Source organism: Acomys minous (genome assembly GCF_964271855.1).
Source record: "Acomys minous genome assembly, chromosome: 17".
Taxonomy (NCBI): Eukaryota; Metazoa; Chordata; class Mammalia; order Rodentia; family Muridae; genus Acomys; species Acomys minous.
The window spans coordinates 3902979-3922497 of record NC_140500.1 but is presented as its reverse complement, the minus strand read 5'-3'; the positions used below and the strand labels follow the sequence as shown (position 1 = coordinate 3922497).

The following is a 19519-nucleotide window of genomic DNA, read 5'->3' as shown; positions in this document are numbered from 1 at the left end:
CCTCCCAGTGCTGGGAGTACACATGTGCCCCACCAGGCCTGGCTTTTAAAATGCAGGTTCTGGGAGTCACGCTCAGGTCCTCTTGCCTGCAAAGCAAGCCTTTTCCTGGCTGAGCCATCGCCCTGGCTGCCCTACAGCTGGATAAATCTGTCCACTACTTAAAGGCACAGACATCATGGGCAAAGGTTCACACGGGATGCTGCCACCAGCTCTTCCACCCGAGTGAGACAACACAAGATGAGGTGGCTGTGGCCACCATATTTACGGTAATCTTGCTCATTGTCATATTTACCATGGAAACTATAAGTGATTTTTAAGCCAGATCATAAAAACTAGGTATAGGACATCTTCTTAAAAAAATCACCAGAAGCGAAACTGACTTTACATAGTTAGCACCCAAGCACCCTCTTCTTGTTGACTGCATGTTGCTGGTGGTTTTGCAGCAACAGTCTATTTTCCTACCATTTTGTAAAGCAGTGTGGCCCACTCCCCTGTTCCCTTTGAAGTCTTAAAGGGCCCTGCCCATGTGATAATAGAAAATAGTTTCTGCTAGATTAATGCTTAATTACATCAACAGAATGGAGGTATTAGAGAATCGGCTGAAACAGAAATAAGTGGAGTATGTTGTGAGTTTTATCCACCACGTCACGCTCGTGTGCCTGTCTTTAACGGTTCTGCCACTGGTTTGGTTGCCTTCACTCAGTTTGGTTTGGTATGTTCATATGTACCATTACCTATCTTTCAGAGCATGGTCCTTTCAGCTCGTGCTTCATGGTTTTTGAGAGCAGGATATCTTTAGTGAGATTACCCAGATGCAGCCTTCTGTATACCTTAATGCCAGAATAAAGCATCGCTTTTCTTATTGCTGGATTAACATGGATACAAGCCGTCACGCTCCCCTCCACTGCTGTCCTAGGACTTAAGATTAGAAGGCTAAAGAGAAAATGTGCTTTTGCTGTGAGGCTCTGGGCACCAAACCCCGGCCTTTGCTCCACGTTAGGCTGGTGCTCTACATTCATCTATATCCCTAGTCCAAGAAAGCCAGTTTTGGGGAGACTACTGTTCCACCCACTCACAGACCTTAGCGTGTGTGACTACCCCAGGATGAAGTGGCCCATTTGGCCTGCAAGGGGATGCTCTCTTTTGAGAAGCTACAACATCATCATCACCCTACTGAGGCCTCAGAAAAGGTGCCTGTGCTGATGCTCCAACGGCTACAGAAGACAAAGCCTCTTTGGCTCTTCAACTGACTCTGGAAGGAAACTTTTCCAGCTCTATAAGCCAGCAAGCAGAAGAAAACACCAGGTGGACACTGGGTCCTACACAAAGTCACCTGATGCCATTTGCAAAAGGCTCTATTGTCAATGCCATACCTGAACTCTTGGCAGATTTCCTCTGAATCTGGATTGACCAAAAAGACATGTGAACTTTGGGCTTTGTGGATAACTCAAAACCTCAACTTCCCACAAATTCTCAACCTATAATGCAGTTCTTGGTGCACAGAATCCTACAGCGCAGCGGTTGTGCATTCTATTACAGAGATGGATTTGCTGGACTGACGTTCTTGGATATGGACTATTATCTCTAGAGGCCCTCTAGGTAGCTGTGTGGACTTCTGTGTCAAAGGCTTATTGGAAGCAGGGTTTCACTACGTGAAAACGCATCAGCGATACTTAGAACAGACCAAGCAGCTCTCACTTCGCTATGTACATTTCAGCCATCTTCTCCACAAACTTGTGCAGGAGGTACCGTGTAAAACCGGCACCTGGCAGTTGGCGATTTTCTAGCCTGATTGATTGCTTTCTCCTCAGTTCACCTGCGTTCTCCGAACTCCGTATTTTCTTTATTAAAGATGATTTGATCTCAGCTTTTATTACATCTCACCTACCACGCTGCTGAGAGCGAGACACACAGATGGAGATCGGAAAGGGTTTGATTTCATGAAGCAGGTTTGTTTGAAACATGAAATCGGAGAAAAGAAAAAGCCCATGAAATGTAGATAGTAAAATAAAAGGGACAAAGAAGTTATATGAAGAGAGGAAAAATTGGCAACGGAGACAAAGTAAGGTGCAACCATGGAAAACTAAGAACAAGCAATAATAGACTTATTCTAAGAGAGCCTGCTGTGTGTTCTGGGTTCCAGTTTGGGTCTGGAATGGTCCTCAAAGGCCTCTGCACTGGTGGCCTAGTGTCCAGCAGATGCTGCTCCTGTGAGGTGGCAAGGCAGGGCCTGGCTGAAGGACGTAGGCCACGGGGAAAGGGACCCTGCCTTTTTTCTTTCCCCTCCTAAACGCCATGGTGTGAGTTGCTTCGCTTAGCGCACACTCCCCTGTGTTATCCACCCTCACTGTGATAGGAACCAAGCTACCAAGGGCTCAGAGTTCTAGAACAGAAGCCAAGCAAACCATCTTTGAATGTTGAAAGCTGATCAACATGCTACAATTTGAAAGCTGATCAACATGCTACAATTTGAGCAGAACACCAGACAGAGCAACCGCACTTACACCTGTCAGCCATGTTCCTGTCACTGTTTTTCTCACACTGGCCCTGCACAGTGCCCTGTCTTCATACCATCTGCACTGATGGTATAGACCAGACTCTTCCTTCTCAGGTAAGTGTTCCTCCCGAGGACAGAGAGAGGAGAGGGGCGCAGTGTGCACTGCTGACCTGCCTCTGCCTCTGGCTTCTATCCATTTCTCCTGCCTTTTCTCTGCAGCCCATGGCTGGTGAGCTACCCATGATCAGAGCAGGCACGCCGCCTGGAGTGAGCGGATCTGACGCTGGAGGAACAACAGTGAACTTGGTGAGCAGGACCTAGAGATAAGGAAGAGCTCTCGGCTTCTCCTCAGTGCCGGCTCAGTGTTCTATGTCTGCCTAGACTTGCAGTTTTGACCATAAGATACAGCTCAAAGGTAGGTGTGTGTGTGTGTGTGTGTGTGTGTGTGTGTGTGTGTGTGTGTGTGTATTTGTGTGTGTGTGTGTACACATGCACAGGTGCACACATATTATGTGCAGAAACCAGAGGTTAACCCTGGGTTTTTCCTCAGGAGCCATCCACCTTGTCTTTTGAGTCAAGGTCTCTCACTGGCATGTAGTTCAGTGATAAAGCATGCCTGGATGAATAGCAAGTGCTGGGGTGCTCCTGCCTCTAGCTCTCCGGTTCTGACATCACTATGCACACTGCCACATCTGGGTGCTGCTGTGTGGATCTGGGACTGAACTCTAGACTTTATGCTTATGAGGCAAGCACTTTACCAAAGGGGCTGTTACTCCAGCCGTCCTGGGAGTTCAATACATTTAATATAACATCCAGACTTAAAAACAAAAACAAAAATAAAAACAAAAAACCAAGAGGGAGTGAAGTGATCTGGATAACCGCTCTCCAATCTCTACATGCCTAGCCCCGCCTTGCACGTGCAGAGCCATCCCGAATCCTCTGAGTCCTGTTCCAGAAGTTCTGCTAAGTGCGTGGAATGGTGAGTGGCAGTATTGGGCCAGTGGCGTCCTCAGGGGCCTCTGAGCACAGCTGTCAATACCGCTGCCTTCATTTGTTCATTATGCTACAAGAAGGAGGGGACACAACACGCAGATCTGTTCGTGCTTGACACACGCGGTCCTCCAGGCTTGGGGGCCACCAGCTCATCAAACATTGCTATCTGGTTTACTACCCAATGTCAGGACCACATGTTTTTCTCCCATTAGGCCCCAGATTCCTAAGGACAGGACTCCACCATCCTCTGTGCTCCCCCTGCCCTAGCTAACCCTTGGTCTAGACATGGAAGCCACTAAAGGAAAGTTGACTGAGCGATAATGAAATGCTATGCTGGCTGTTGAATATTCATAACTTTTATTTTATTTTATTTTGTTTTTCGAGACATGGTTTCTCTGTGTAGCCTTGGCTGTCCTAGACTCACTTTATAGACCAGGCTGGCCTCAAACTCACAGCGATCTGCCTGCCTCTGCCTCCTGAGTGCTGGGATTAAAGGCGTGCGCCACCACGACTGGCCATAACTATTTTAAATTTTACTGTCACATGCATTACCCATTAGATAATAAAAAAATAGCAATTTGTTTAATTCACCTATTATATCAGTAGGAATTTGCAGCCCTTTTTCAGGTAATGGAATGAAGACACGAGGGGTTAAGGAACCTGTCCAGAGTCCTGAAAGTTCAGCCTGACTGAGCTGCTGCACGCTCCCTTCCCTCTGTGTCTTGCACCCTGCCCTTCTCCACTGACTCCCCTCAGGTGTGGATTGCAATGTCACTCTTTGTTCCTGGAGACAAGTGCATTCTATGTCATACACAGTCAAGTGGTCCCGAGTCTCCCAAGTGAGTGAGATTTTTCTGAGTGAGATGAGCTAGCTCACTGCGTGCCCATTGACAGACAGATGCTTGTGTCTTCAAAATGAAACCCGCAGACTGATTCCTTGCTTCCATGGGGAACTGTGTCCTTGGCTAAGAAGGGGGGAATTCTCCCAGGCCCTGCAGCATAGGTTCCAGGAGCTGAGACACATCTCCCCCACTAGGACTGTACTGGGATGTTCTCTCAGAAGGCTGTGAGAAAAACTCAGGGTCTGTTCCCACTCAGCGTGTCCTCCTGGGGTTGTAGCAGAGACCTAACAGTGAGGGCAACAGACCAGTGTGACTAGACAGGCAGAGGCCAGGCACAGGATTGTGTCCACACAGGACACCCGTGCCACCCCACAGTGAAGAAGCAGCTTTAACCACTCAAAATCTCACTTAAAAAAAAAATCAACACTCAAGAGTGGATGTAAGGATTCCTGACAAATATTAAGAGTTAGCAGAATTTTAGAAGTGAGCCAGCGGAGTCCCTGGAAATCACCTAGCTTCCCATCCAACTCCTTGGAATTCGTCTTTTCTCACAGGCACAGGGCTGCTCAGTGTCAGCGGGACCTGTGACCCTGAGAGCAAGGCTTGGCACATCCCAGGCAGCTAAAGGAAAACCCCGGGGGATTCACCCTTTGCAAAGCTCCAGGCCTCTGTGCAACTGAGCCACCTCTGGATCAGGTTCTTTCTGAGTTCCGGGCTTTTGAGAACCAGAGGTTTTTTTGTTTATTTCATGTCAGGCACGCTTCACTGCTCTTCAGCACTCCACCGGGCTGCGGAAGGAGTTCAGAATTACGGTAAAACCCCGAGGCAGGAGGAGAGCCCAGAGCCAGACTGTGATTTCTCCAGCACACGCGCACCAGAACTTTTCGAATGTTGGAAGAGCCTGATGGAGCCTTGTAGGTATTCTCTGGAGAACAGACTGAATGTCCTGTGCTCCCATCACAGCATAAGAAAGCAAGGATGGCAGGTCAGGGTTGCCCTGCACAGCCTCAGCGCCAAGGCTGCTGCTCCCCTTCAGGGCCTGTCTGGCCTCATGTCCTCTCTGTACTCTGTAGGTGTTTCATGCCACTGTGGTAAGGACTGCCCCGGGACCTTGACAGCTCAGGTGACTAGAGTTCCTGACAATACAGTTTGTTTTTTTTTGTTTGTGTTTAATGGAGTCCTAACTTTCAGTTTAACAAAGGCTCATGGACTGTGAGAATTTGAGTTTGGGTCAGACAACATACAGGTCCCTCTGGCTGGCCTTTCCCTGGGAGGCAAGGCTCACCACCACGCCACACCATCAGAAACCTTGGTGTTTATGGTCTCTCTAACACTCTAAATATGAGACCCGATGGCAGGCCCCACCTGTCACAAGGGCTACCTCAGCGAGGACGCAGGTCTGGTGTTTGATAAGCACAGGCAGGCTGAGCACTGGTCACTTATACACAGCGCACTCTCAGAGCAGAGCAGACTGCTTGAACACTGCACGGCTTAAGGACACTTCGTATATACAGAAGAGTATTTAAATCCAGCTGCGTTATTTGAATTAAGCCAAGTTTTTCAGCAGGAGTGGGATGCTGAGGCACGTGTGCGACATCCATGAACCGCTTCACCTCGTTGGGCACGAAGACGGTACAAATCCATGTGGGCTCTCAGGAAAGACGCTCATCGTTCAGAAGTGAGGAAGCCCACCCAGAGAGCTGAGGTCACTTAGCTCAGGTGCTGCTATTTCAAACACATTCATCTCTGGATCTCCGAGTATCTGCACCCGCCCCGGCTGATCTCTGAAATACAATGCTGAATCTCTTTTATAAAATTCAGCATTTGTTTTTTTTTTTCCAAGATTTTTTTCCCAAGATATAATTAGCACAAAAACCTTATGGAAATTAGCTTGCCTGGCAACCTTACCTACCTCAGGCAATGTTTTCAGAGTAACTGCCACCTTCACTGGTTGCTTAGACTGCGGCTTGGGCTGGTCTGGCAATTTAAAAGCTATTAGCTAGGGTCCTGCGGCCTTACCGTACATGCCCTTGTTCCCACAACTCACATTTCGATGGCATCTGTTACTCTCTGGAAGAGAGCCAGCGTTTCTGAGTAAGACGCATCATTCCTTCCTCACAGCGTGGACACGACTATTCCAGAAAGCTGCCGGGGATCCAGCAAGGTCTTACAGTAATGACCAGGGCTGGGAAGTGAGGACTGTCTCAGGCACTGCAGGGAGAGAGCTTCTCGTGGGGTGATGAGGGTGAGAGATGTGAAGGTCCCTCTGCGCGTTGAAATAAATGACAGAGGGCCTGTGTGCTCAGCATATCCGAGCCATTTGCTCTAAGCACCTGGGGTTGCCACTTGATTGCACAGAAAACCTTATTATCTTGGGTCACGAGGTGTCTGCCGACTGGCCAGATCATGTCCAGGTACCCTGGCTGGTGAAAGCTGAACTCTTTTAGAGAAAGCTTTCTCCTTTCTGGTTCTGCGTTTGTTGAGTGAAATCTGCATGGCAGACACATCACAATCAGATTCACCCCACTGGCAGCAGGGTGTTCTTCTGAACGGCTCCCCTGCCCCTCACTACTCCCTCCACACAACCTCCCTGGGAGCCTTGTCAAAACCCGTGACTTTAATCACCAAGCAACATATGACTTTATCATCAGTTAATGTCTATTTTGGTTTACTATTTATTTTTACTTTATGTGTATCAGTGCTTGCCTACAAGTAACTGTGTGTGTGTGTGTGTGTGTGTGTGTGTGTGTGTGTGTGTGTGTGTGTGAGTGTGAACTGAAGGTGGTTCTGGTGCCCAAAGAGGCCAGAAGGCGGCACTGGATCCCATGAAACTAGAGTGATGACAGTTGGGAGTCGCCATGGGGTGCTGAGAATTGAACCTGGGTCCTCTGTAAGAGCAGCACATGCTCCTAACCACTGAGCTACCTCTCCTGTCTAAGGAATCTTTACATTGTGCCTATTACATAGCAGGCACTGTTCACACTCCTTGGAAACCCTATTGAAGACAAAGACTACAATGTTGTCTTTGTGGATTGCACACACACACTATCCTCTCCTAATAGCTGGGAAGCGCCTGGGAAGCAGCATCCCATGAGCAGAGCGTTTGCTTTAGCTCAGGGCTTCATGGTGAGAGTCAGGACCACGCGGCTGGGATGCTTTACATCTGAGAACAGGAAGCAGTGATGGGCTAAAGCCCTCAAGGCCCAGGGCCCACTTTCTCCACCAAGGCTCTGCCTCCAGAAGATCGCACAGCCTTTCAAAACAGTGTCTCCAGTGGCAGAACGAGGGATCCAAACCCATGAGCCTAGGAGGAACATTTCCCATGCAACCCATAATAGTTCATTTTTAAGTTCCTATCTGGACCCAAGACTCATGTTGTCAGTTTCTCCTTAGGCCCTGTGTGCTTGGACAGGAAGCCAGCCTGTGGTGACCACCTCTCCTCACTGTGGGCCGCTCTTACCCCTCTCCCACTGCTCAACACCCACAACTACACAGACTAGCAAACTACAGGACTTCAAGGTCAGTGAACCCACTTTAACTATTCATTCTGTGGCATCTCCTCAGTGTGCGCTCTTTGCCTTGCTGCTAGGAAATAAACCTCTCTAGATGTTTCTGTCATTTCCGAGATGCCTTGTCATTTCTTATGGGCCATGGATATGCTTCCTTTCTTTTAAAGCTGTATTTATTCTCTCTTTGTCTCTCTCTGTCCCTCTCTGTCTTTCTGTCTATCTGTCTCTTCTCTTCTCTTCTTTCTCTCTCTCTCTCTGCCTTTCTCTCTCCCTCCCCCCCTTCTCTCTCTCTCTCTCTCTCTCTCTCTCTCTCTCTCTCTCTGTGTGTGTGTGTGTGTGTGTGTGTGTGTGTGTAGGTCAGGACAAAATGTAAGAGTCAGTTCTTTTCTTCCACAGTGTGGGTCCTGGGAACGCAAGTCTTCAGGTTTGGCAGTAAACACCATTATCCACGGAGTCGATGCCTTTGGCCATACCGTTGTCCCAGAGTGTCTCTTCTCTACCTCTCTCAGGCCCGACTCCTGGGTGAACACTCTCTGAGGGGGCTTCCCTTAGCTTCCAGGGTAGAATAAAAGCTCCAAGCTCACAAACTCTTCGCACTCTGGTTTCTGGGTCCTACTTAGCCACAGACCCCTTTACCTTCACACCTGTGGCTCCTCCCCAGCCCCAGCCAGACCTATCAAGTCTCTTCAAGCTCCCAGGTCTGACCTGAAGGCAGCCTCCCTTCACAGGCCCTGAGATCTGCAGTAGGCCCCACCCTGAGTTGGTGAAGGACTGAAGCTGCTTTTTATATTTACTGCCCTGGCATTCCGTTCCCAGGCAAAGGGGAGCACTGGCCCGAGTCCCTGGGCCCAGCGCGGAGCCTGGACACATTATAAAGTGCTGAGCAAATCTGTCTTTCAGAGGCTGAAGTGACAAGGGTGCATTTTTTTTTCAAGACATATGGAGAATCAGAAGCTCCACCCACCAGGACACCTTGAAGCCCCGCCCCCAGGAAGCCCCCAGGATGCCTTGCCTTCTGACTTCACTCTCCCCTCCTTCAATATTAGATCTATATGTTTGACCTCAGTTTTCATGTGACAGACACCATGACATGAATGAGATGATGGGCAGCCTGAAAGCTTAGACACTCCTTTGGATTCCTTCCTTCCTTCCTTCCTTCCTTCCTTCCTTCTTCTTCTCTCCCTCCCTCCCTTGCTCCCTTTAATCACATATCTTGCCTGGACAACATTCCTCTCTCTCTCTTGTGTCAAAATCCTCATTTTTAAGGCTTAGCTTCACTCATGGTCACCTCTATGAATTGTCCCCAATGCAGAAGTCACTGCTCTGCCTTCTCTGTCTGCCCCAGTGGCTCCCTGCCCTGTTTACTTTGTTTAGTAAATCTATGCACGTGCCTACTACGCACCAGGCACCCATTCTGGACAGGAACACACCAGGCAACATCTGTGTAAATGTGCTGGTGGGGTGTGTGTTGTAACCTGAGTAGCGAAGCCAGCAAGTGCAAGAACACACAGCTTAGCACAGAGGATGGAGGCCATGTCGGACGCTTACGCCTAGAATCCTGACATGCAAGATGCCGGGGCAGGAGGATTGTAAGTTTGGAGCCAGCCTGGGCTATAGAGTAAGCCCTTGTCTCAAAAATAAGAAAACACAGGGGGCGGGGGAGGGAGGGAGAGGGAGAGAGAGGGCAGAGGACAGACAGACAGAGAATAAAACTTAAGGCCAGTAAAGACCAAAGGAAAGGAAGTGATGGAATGGAGATGCCCACGGCATGAAAGAGCTGGGAGATGTGAGGCTCGCGCACCGCACCACACCGCATGGCTGAAACGACCCTGATAAAGCAGGCTAGGGCCAGCCTGCGTGGGAGGCCCAGGGAGGGACTGCAGCCTGAGCAGCAGTGGACATGCTGGTGCTGGCAAGTCTGCCCTGCCTCTCCCTGGCCGGACTGTGAATCTGAGGGACGGGTCCTGGCATGGTGGGGATGCTTCACTTCTGCTTATCATGGTCCAGAGCACAGTGCTGCCCAGAAAGTCCTTGTCAAATGAACAGAGCCGGGCCTGCGCTGTCCTGCAATGTCCTCCCCGCCCGCCGGCCAGCAGCCAAGTTCGCTCTTCCCATTAAAATTCCTCTCAGGCTTCCCCTGCCACAGCAGGGCTGTCATCTGACTTCCTGCCTCCTGGCCAGGTCTACTCCCTGGCCTGTGGGCTGAATTCTTAAAATCACTCCTCTCTGTACAGGCCCGCGCGTGCTGCTGCGTGGGGGTGGGGGGACAGAAGCAGAGGGCCTCTGAATTATACAGGGGTCCTGACCGCTGGATTTGTGTGTAGCACACTATGGACGCAGCGCTGCCTTAGACTCCCTGTGCTACACTGGGCAAGTCATCTCCAAGCTTTGGTCCCCTCAAGTGTATAATGGGGCACTAGCCCCCCTTAGTTGCTATGCAGCCTTGATGAAACGATGAATCTCCCCCATGTCTTTAGCACGTGTGATTTTACTGACCCTCCACTGCCATTCCTCAGGAGGGCTTTGCTCACGTGCAGTGTTTAACTAACAGTCACACAGAGACAGGATCATGCGAATGCTGAGCCTCGTGAATTACCCACCATCTCAGGCTCTGCCAATGCCAATGTCACCTCTCACTCTTTCCCCAGGCCTGACCCCAGGCTGTTCCCCAACCATGGATGCTCACCCCAGGACAGCCAGTAGGAGGCACCTGTGGTTTTACTTAGTCCATCTGGTTTCTAGTCCACACTCTGACTGACTCGCTATACATATTTTATCAGAGGGAGCGAAGGCACAACACGGGCCACTACTCCTCTTCCAACGCTTCCTGACAGTTTCCCGCACCCTGGGCCAGCAGCTGCAGTTTCTGATCAGTTCAATTAGTGCCCAGGTGCTGCTCAGACTACTTGCCTTGCCCCGACCCTGCCCCCAGCCCCCTCCCTGAGCTGCTCCAGGCCTCACCTCACTTCCCTTGTCCTTGTCACCCCACTACCCCCCCCCCAATGCGCCCGCATCTACCAAAAGCATTTTGACACTATGAAGCTCAAATCCTTTCGCTCTCATGTGACACAGAGTTTGTAGTGACCTCACGGAGCCGGAGGGTCCACACTGCTGCACACTCCACTTCAGTTCTGCAGTAGCAATAGCTTTAAAGGGGGGTCTTAAAGGGATGAGCACACATGTTAAAAGGTGGTGATTCTGGGACCTTCTCTGTGAGTGCTGAGTAGAGCACAGGAGCAGCATTGCAGCTCCTGCAGTGGCGACGCAGCCCCTGTGAGGAAGTTCCACAGATCCCTCTAGACCCATATCTCCACGGTGCCGCGGTGACCACGGTGGCTGCCTGGGTGAGCACGGTGACTTATCTGTGTGTTCTGAACTGCAAAGGCCCTTCTGGCTTGCCTTGCCATGAAAACATTTTTAAAGTGTCTTATCAAGTCCCGAAAATCTTTAAAATAGGTTTTGGTGAACAACGAAGTGGTTATGTAATTGGCTTCATTAGATCCAGTTACATAATCAGTGTAGATCAAAAGGAACGGAAACAGAACATATAACTTCATAATTATAACACATAACAATAATGCAAGAAGTCCAGCAGGAAAATGGCGCTGGAGGAAGCAAGGCACACATAACTCTCAGGCAATTTGATGTCTTCCTTGAATACAAGCATCTCCTGCCCTCAGGGACCGCTGCTCACAAACAGGGTTTAACTAAACAGGACAGATTTCAAGTTGCAGACTCAGAAACCAACAAAAGTCATTAGTCCTCTCTGCTCCTTGTGTGGCTACGGTGGCCAGCGGCTAGCTTTCTTTTATGTCTCACAGAAAAGACGATGCCACTCCGGATGGCTCACCCTTGTGTTCAGCCGGACTGGATTTAGAATCACCTAGGAGATGCATTTCTGGGTGCACCTGGGATGCCATTTCCAGAGGAGGGAAGCCCTGAATGTGAGCCTCCACCTCACCGGCTGGAGGTCCCAGATGGGCTACAAAGAGAAAAGGGGGAGGGGCAGCCATCACCTCATTCTCCCTCCCCTGCTTGGACCCACCAGGATGTGAGTGCTTGGCCTCCCATTTCTAGCCCCCAGTGCCACCCACGACAAGCTATACTCCTGAACCCCCGAGCCTTCCTCTCCTGTTCCTCTTCCTCTCCTAAGTCACTGTCTGCATTTTATCAGCGCACTGATAAGTCCTCTTCCTCAGATCATAGCCAATAACTGCAAGGCAGGATCCATCCCTGAGGCCAAGTTAAACTGAAAGCCCCACCTGTTCACTCCCAGGCTCCTCTGCTCAGAGAGTAAGGCGTCCAGAGCACCTGTGTGGGAGGGCTGCTGCTCTGCAGCCTGGCCAAGGAGAGGCCACATTAGGTGACCAAGTGGGCGGAGCATGATCTTGGGCTGCATCTCCACCCTTTGGTTCTAAAGACAGGGAGAATACTTCCCTGGGAGAAACTTGAACCTCAAACTCCTGTAACAGCTATTTTGTGCATGTTTCTGTAAACCATATCCAGCTACCAGAGATACAAAGACATTACTCACTCATTAATTTACTTGTTTCACTCACTCTCTCGGCAAACGCTTTACACGTCCCTGAAGAAATGACGACTCCTTGTGTAGCCGTACACATCGAACCTTCGGCACGGTGGCCAGCATGCTGGGGATGAGCCACGTCTCCTGAACTGCGTCTAACACTTATTTCTGATAAAACTGCCCTGCTGGCATGCAGAGCAAAGAGCCACAACACAGCTGTTAGGATTCTGCCCCAGTCTGCCTAGCAACCTCTGACGCCATTGCCTACCTACCACTGGGCATGCCCCTGCCCCGGAGTACATAAAAGGACAAATCCTCCCACCTCTCCCTCTTGCTCTTCCTCTTCCTTTCTCTATCTCTCTCTTGTTTTTCTTCCTCTGTCTGTCTGTCTGTCTGTCTCTCTCTGGGGTACCCCCTTCTTTCTCTCCCTATGCTCATATAATAATAAACCTCTCAATATCATATCTGTTGTGTGGCACATATTTCATATCTCATTGGTATTTAAAAATACCCTGCTGTGGTAACTTACAGTTTGTGTGCGTGTGTGTTAAAATAGACTATTGTGCCAACAAAAATGCTGGGATCAGGAGGTATTAAGAGGAGCTTAGAAGTGTGATGCACTATCAAGAGTGGTCCCTAAAAGGTTACAGGGCAGGTAGCTAAGGGACCCCAAAGCCAGCCAGTGCCATCAGGACATCAGGGGACCAGACAGGTATCCTGGATACACAGGGCCCTGCTTGTATGTACAGAGCTGGTTTGGTCTGGGCTGTTTGTCAAATTAAGTAGCAAATATCATGACAGCCTCCTAATGTGTCTCCTCCGCAGATGACACTGTGCCCGGGAGACGGTCCCCGCTGTTAGGTGGCACAGCTAAAAGCCTTGCACACTTTCTCTAACAATCTCCGTTCTGTTTGCGGCTCCTCAGACATCCAAACCAACTTCCTGGTGCTGTAAGGCTGTTCCCAGGAAAGGCCAGGGGGTTCCACCATGTTCACCCAGCTGGCTGAATTCTGCTTCTCCACCTCGGCTTTGCTGCTCCATCCTCTCCCTTTCTCATTTTGGGAATCCTAGTGCAAAATGGCAAGATCCTCTGGTCACAGAGGAAGGCTTGCCTGCCAGAAGAAAACATGCGCATGCAGCCTTGAGCTACGGACACCGTCACTAACGACCTCCCAGAAGAATCTGCTTGGTGCTAGTTCAAGCGTCCATGCCCTGCTTATGAAGAAGCACAACTCTAGAGTTAGGAAAGACACGAGGTAGACGAGCTCTCCTTACATCTCACACAGATCCCGTCACTGACAGGAAAGCACAAACATGCTTTCTGATCCCAACCCTTAGAGGCACCATGACCGCCTTGTGATTTGAATGTGGAATTGCATGGGGCGACAGGACCACGCCCCCTGCGCCCATCCCCAGCCCCCCACTGAAGCCCGGGCTGGGTGTGCAACACACAGATGCTAGCTTCCCAGAATGAACAAGCTTCCACATGGTAGACTTGAGCTGATGGGTCCTCCCTCTCCCTTCTACTAAAGCTCAGGAAGAAACCTGTTCTCCGGGAGTCGTGTAGCTAGGACAGGACTCTTCACGTTGGCCTAAGCTTGTGGGCTCTTAGCTCTCCTGAACTGTTTTGGAAAAGGGCTCTGGCATATGAAGGCATGGGTATGAGTAGAAACTAAGATGCTCAGACATTCAAGAAGGATTGACTGCCTGATAAAATGCTGCTCGGAATGTCAACCCTGAACTACGTCTTCCTCTGCAGGAAGAGATTCCCACCTCACAGAAGCCAGCACTCACACCCGCCTCTTCCTCCTGGCTTCCTGTGGTTGTTGAACTCCATCCGGCACTGGCTGTCCAGCCTCGTCCTGGAGCCCGCTGCCGCCTTCTTGTCCTCTTATCGCCCTCTCTGTCTGTCTTCAGTCTCTGCTGAAGGTTCCCAGCTGCACCTCTGCCCATATCTTTCTCTTCCCATTGCGTGCCCTGCTCCTCCCCCCCCTCCCCCGCACGCCTTGCTATCCTGACAGCTTTAATGGCCACACTATGTGGGCTGTCACAGTGAGAACTATTTAAGTCCCTACACTTGCCAGGGATGGTGGCTGCACAGACAATAATCCCAGCATGAGGAAAGCGAAGGCAGGAGGATGGTGAATTCTAGGACAACCTTGTCTCAAAACAACAACATGTGCCACAGGCTCATGGAGAGCAACAGTCCACACACTGTACTGTCCCTGAGCATGCACACTGCTGTCTGCTGGGGAGAAGGCAGCAATTTCTCCACTCCAGGTGAGGGCGAGAGGTAGGTTCAGCACTCACTCATAATCTCTAGGACATCTCGGCAGAACTGAGGTTCCATCCATTTCACTGTCCCCAAAACTCATGATTCTCCAGTTCCTGCGGGGGCTATTCTCACTCAAACCACCACAGCTAGATTTAATGGAAGACTCTGTCTCAGAACAAAAAGTAGGAAATGATACAGAGAGACACCTGACCACAACAAACACACACACACACACACACACACACACACACACACACGCAACTTCTCCTCCTCCCAGAGGGGCTCTGGTATACTACTGATGTTCCACCTTCTCCCCAGGCCGAGGCTCTTGTGCCAGGTGTGTCCAGCCACCTCCTCCCACACTGTCACCTCATTCTCACCCATTGCTAAACACCATCTGTGATGCTATCTTTTCCTTTTCCCACCAGCTTGCATCCCACTGCCGGCTACTATGCTAGGCCACACACAGCATCCCCTTGGCAGTAACCATCGGCGGATTTCTGTCACTATCGAACCCACACTCAACAGTTATTACTCAAAAATCCCAACTGGCTTTCCTGCCACCTCTCAGAACTTCCTACAAGTGAGTCCATTATGAGCGGTGAAACTGGGGAACTCAGGAGGCCCTGGGTGCGTGATAGACCTCGACTGACAATTTGATCGGGTGGGTAAGACACGTGAGATTAGTAGGGCACATGTGGGTGTGACCGTGGGGATGTGGATCTCTCTAGAGACAATTAGACCACTAGGGCTCTGACCCAATGGATGGATTAGCACACTGATGGCCTTGCTATCTGAGTAGACTATTGGAAGGTGAGGCCTCACTGGGAGAAGTAGGTTACGTGGGCGTAGGCTGGATCTCCATCTTGCCCTGGCCCCTTCCTGCTCTTGCTACACTCTGCTTCTTTTGGGCCAAGTTGTGGGTGCCTCTGCTTCCTGTTGGCCATTAGGTGACTGGGCACCCCTGGCACACCGCCTTTCAGTTGGTTGTTCCTCACAGCTGAGCTGAGTTCTACTGTAGACGGGTGTACCATTCTTTGTGCTGTATTCTCTGAAATACTTTTATACAAATAAACACAAAACTATCACACTTATTCAAACATTGATAAAATATGACCACGAGTCACATCTGTATGTCCTGTGCCTTGGATGCATTTTCTCCTATGAGCGGATGGAGATGTCCCTCACAAACACTGTCCAGAGTATGTGACCGCAGCCACGAGTGAGTCCCTAGGGAGCTGATTACCTTTCCCGATATTTAGAAGAGAACAAGGAGAGAAAGGTAAATGTGGGGAGACACACCCAACACTAGATCCTGCCCATGTCAAAGAAGGAAAGCAGAAAAAGCAGCCATATAATCAGAAGCCCGGAATGAAAAGGCCTGAAAGATGCTGGAGTTTAAAAGCTCAGTCTATATCCAGCCTTCTGGAGACACATGGCTGCTGACAGGCAGCAAAGCAGCCCTGGGTCAACCTACACTTTTACTAAGACAACACCAAGATAGGTGGACAAATGGATGGATTGATACAAGTGTGTGTGTGTGTGTGTGTGTGTGTGTGTGTGTGTGTACACAGATAGATGACAGATGGAGAGATCGGTTAGACAGATGGATGGCCTAGATGATAGATGTGTGGACAGACAGACAGATGATAGATAGATAGATAGATGGATAGGCACACAGATGGATGGATAAAAGTTTGTTGGATGGATGGATGGGTAGGCTATGACCAGTATTGTGTCTTTGTGTCTCTAAGTAGGTGACCTACTCCCTCAGGGTCAGATCTAGAGACACCCTCCTTAACCCCTTTCCTGACATCTCTCTCCTTAAATCCGTCCTTACGTCACTCTCTCTCTCCCACACAGGTGCTGACCAAAAACTCCTCTTACAATGCGGAGCACAAGGATTGGTCACCTGTCCTTTAAAGCCAGAGCCAGCAATGTCCTGCCAGGCTCCCCTAAAACGCCTGCGTTCCCAAACACACAACATCTTGAATGATTTACTTTGGAAACCTCAAGGCATCTGGTGAACCATGACTCCTCCATTTGCGTGCGACAACGCGAAAGCTCCAGATTTGGGAACTGAGGAACCCGGCGATGACTGGAGGCTTGGGGTCAGGGTTTAGGAGTCAGAGGTTAGAGACGTCAGCGGGAAGCACTTCCCTACACACTCTCCCTGAGAGGATGCTGTCAGTGCACTGAAGTCACAGATTTTCCTAGATAACAAAGATGACACAAGCCATGTGGAACTTCCCCAGTGATTGACAGGCCTATTTAAAGGCTCACGAAAAGCCCCAGCTAGAGCATCCCTTGCCTGAGAGGAGGCCTCTGAGCCGTGACACGGCCACGGGCTGGGAATCAGGACTAGCCAAGGCAGCCTTACTCACCATGATCATCTGGGCCACGTAGCTCTCGGGCCCTGTGTACTCCGTTGGGTCCTTCACCTTCACCAGGACGATGAAGTACAAGTAATGCCACATGTTGTGCTCCGACTTGATGTGCTCCTCGAAGGAGACCGTCTTGTTGTCAAACTTGTCCCTCTCCAGGCCTGCAGTACACAGGAAACACCGTGTCTGTCATTTCACCTCAGTTAGGCCTTCTTAGCATTGAGACCAAACACGACCGTTACTGAAAAACAACACCAAACCTGTTTTCTGGAAGAGCGTGTCACTTTAAAATACTGTTATAATAATAAAAAACCCAACACTACGCAGAAGCACTAGATAAATGAGGCCGTGGTTTGTAGACTCGTTCCCAACTGATGTTCCTTTTTCTCCCCATGATCCCTGGGAATGTGCAGCTGTTACAGAGAGGTAAGAGCTGCAGGTCATCTTAGACGTTATCATATCAAAACTCCCCAATTCAACCTGACCCAGAGTGGACAGAGACGATAACAACTGCTCACGAAAAGGGACAAGCCTAACGCTGAGCTTGCGAGATGGCTCAGGAGGTAAAAAGCATGCACAACACAAGTCAGGTGATCTGAGTTTGATTCCCAGAATCACAAGAGGTCCAGTTCAGTGGACCACACCTGTAACCCTTGCACTCCCCACTGCATGATGGGAGCAGAGGCAGCTGGATTGCCTGGAGGTTCTCAGCGTCAGAAACACAGACACTGCCTCAAAACAAGGTAGAAGGCTAGACATCACTCCAAAGCTGTCCTCTGATCTCCGCATGCGTGTGTCTGCACTCACACAGGCTGGTGCTCATGCACACATGGGCACACACAGGCATGCCCACACGAGCACACACAAAGATTTCAAAAAGGAAAATACAAAGGAGAAGAATACTGGCTAATTGTGGCAGGAAGAAAAAGATTGCTTTCAATTGGCCCTGGGTTATAAGAAAGTGGCTGGGGGAACAGTCCCTTGATCCCAGCAAAAGCTTTCAATTAGAGACAGTCACTGGGCACTGTGCTGGGGCAAGGACTTGCCTCTGGGGCCCTAGCCGACGATACCTGGCTAAGTTGAGGACGGGGTGGCCACTTCATGTCCCACGTGTTCTAGTTAGAGTTACAACTGCTCTGATAAAACACCAGAAGCACCTGATGAGACATCTGGGGAGGAGAGGGCTTGCTTGGCTCACACTTCCACATCACTGTCCATCACTGAAGGAAGTCAGGGCAGGAACTCAAACAGGGGAGGGACATGGAGGCTGGAGCTGATGGGGAGGCCATGGAGGGTGCTGCTCACTGGCTTGCTCCCCATGGCTTGCTCAGCCTGCTTTCTTACAGAACCCAGGACCACCAGGCCAGGGATGGCACCACAGTGGGCTGGGCCCTCCCCCATCAATCACTAATTAAGAAAACGCCCTACAGGCCTGCCTACAGCCCCACCTTATGGAGGCATTTTCTCAATTGAGGTTCCCTCCTCTTGCATGACTCCAGTTTGTGTCGAGTTGACATAAAATTAACCAGCACAATTGATCCCTTGCCAACTTGACACACAAACACATCACAGTAAAGCCACAACCTTTCCTTTCCTGTTCAGCCCTAAGAACACCACAGTAGTTAATATAAACCTCACAATATAAAACACTTCACAAACTTAAAAAGTTCCACATTCTTACGGACTTAAACACTAAAGTTCAGCCTTAAAAAAAAAAAAATCCAAAGTCTCTCAACTGTAGGCAGGAGGCGGCCTCCTATAAAATAGAAAATAAGCTAAATATTTTCTTATTTCAAGAGGGAAGAGCCAGGGCAGAGTCACAATCAGATCAAAGTAAAAACCAGATGCTAAGAGTGTAAATAACTCAACGTCCAGTGTCTGGATTCACTCATGGTCTTCTGGGCTCCTCCCAGGGGCGTCACGTCTCTGGCTTTGCCCTCAGTCGCACACACAGCTTGCCTTCTAAGCTTGAGCAGCCTCCACTGCTGACGCTGTTCTTGGTGACCACCCGATGGTGCTGGCATCTCCAAAATGCCGGGGTCTCTGCCGCAACTGCGCTGCACTCTCACCGATAGCTTCCCCTGGGCTCTCTCTGAGGTGCCAAGCCGCTACTTCTCTGCATGACCCCTTTAGTCCCCAGGCTTTCAGCTGTGACTGAGGCTGCACCTTCACCAATGGCCTCACCTAGTACTTAGCCTCAGTTGTTTTTCATGACCCTTTCATGCTTTAAAAATCAGTAGCACCTGGGTGACTCTTACACCACCACTTTTGGGCCCCCAGCACAAGGTACAACCTTGGCTGGCTCTGGGGCACAGCTCCTGAGTGGTTCTCAGGAGACACTTCCCAGAGGGTTTCACCTCCGTGATGCTGGTCTCAATCGCCCCCCTATCTCAGCTCCAGCTGACCAGCGTCCATTGTCTCAGCAAAGCAAAGGTTTCACTTCAGCGGTGCTGCTGGCCTGTTAACCATGGCTGGCTCTTCCCCTCCAGCTGAC

The 19519-nt window shown here is 50.1% G+C and overlaps 1 protein-coding gene and 1 long non-coding RNA gene across 3 annotated transcripts in view; one reads left to right on the top strand and one right to left on the bottom strand.

Moving 5' to 3' along the window:
- The window catches only part of ITPR2 (inositol 1,4,5-trisphosphate receptor type 2), a 409555-nt gene that overhangs the window by 24567 nt on the left and 365469 nt on the right, over positions 1–19519 (bottom strand). For both annotated transcript variants that reach the window (XM_084764875.1, XM_084764876.1), the window contains exon 55: positions 17026–17186. In XM_084764875.1, the coding sequence (XP_084621001.1) occupies positions 17026–17186 (161 nt within the window). The remainder of the gene's footprint in view (positions 1–17025; positions 17187–19519) is intronic.
- The window catches only part of LOC311587737, a 269462-nt gene that overhangs the window by 170265 nt on the left and 79678 nt on the right, over positions 1–19519 (top strand). The gene's annotated exons all lie outside the window — the stretch shown is intronic.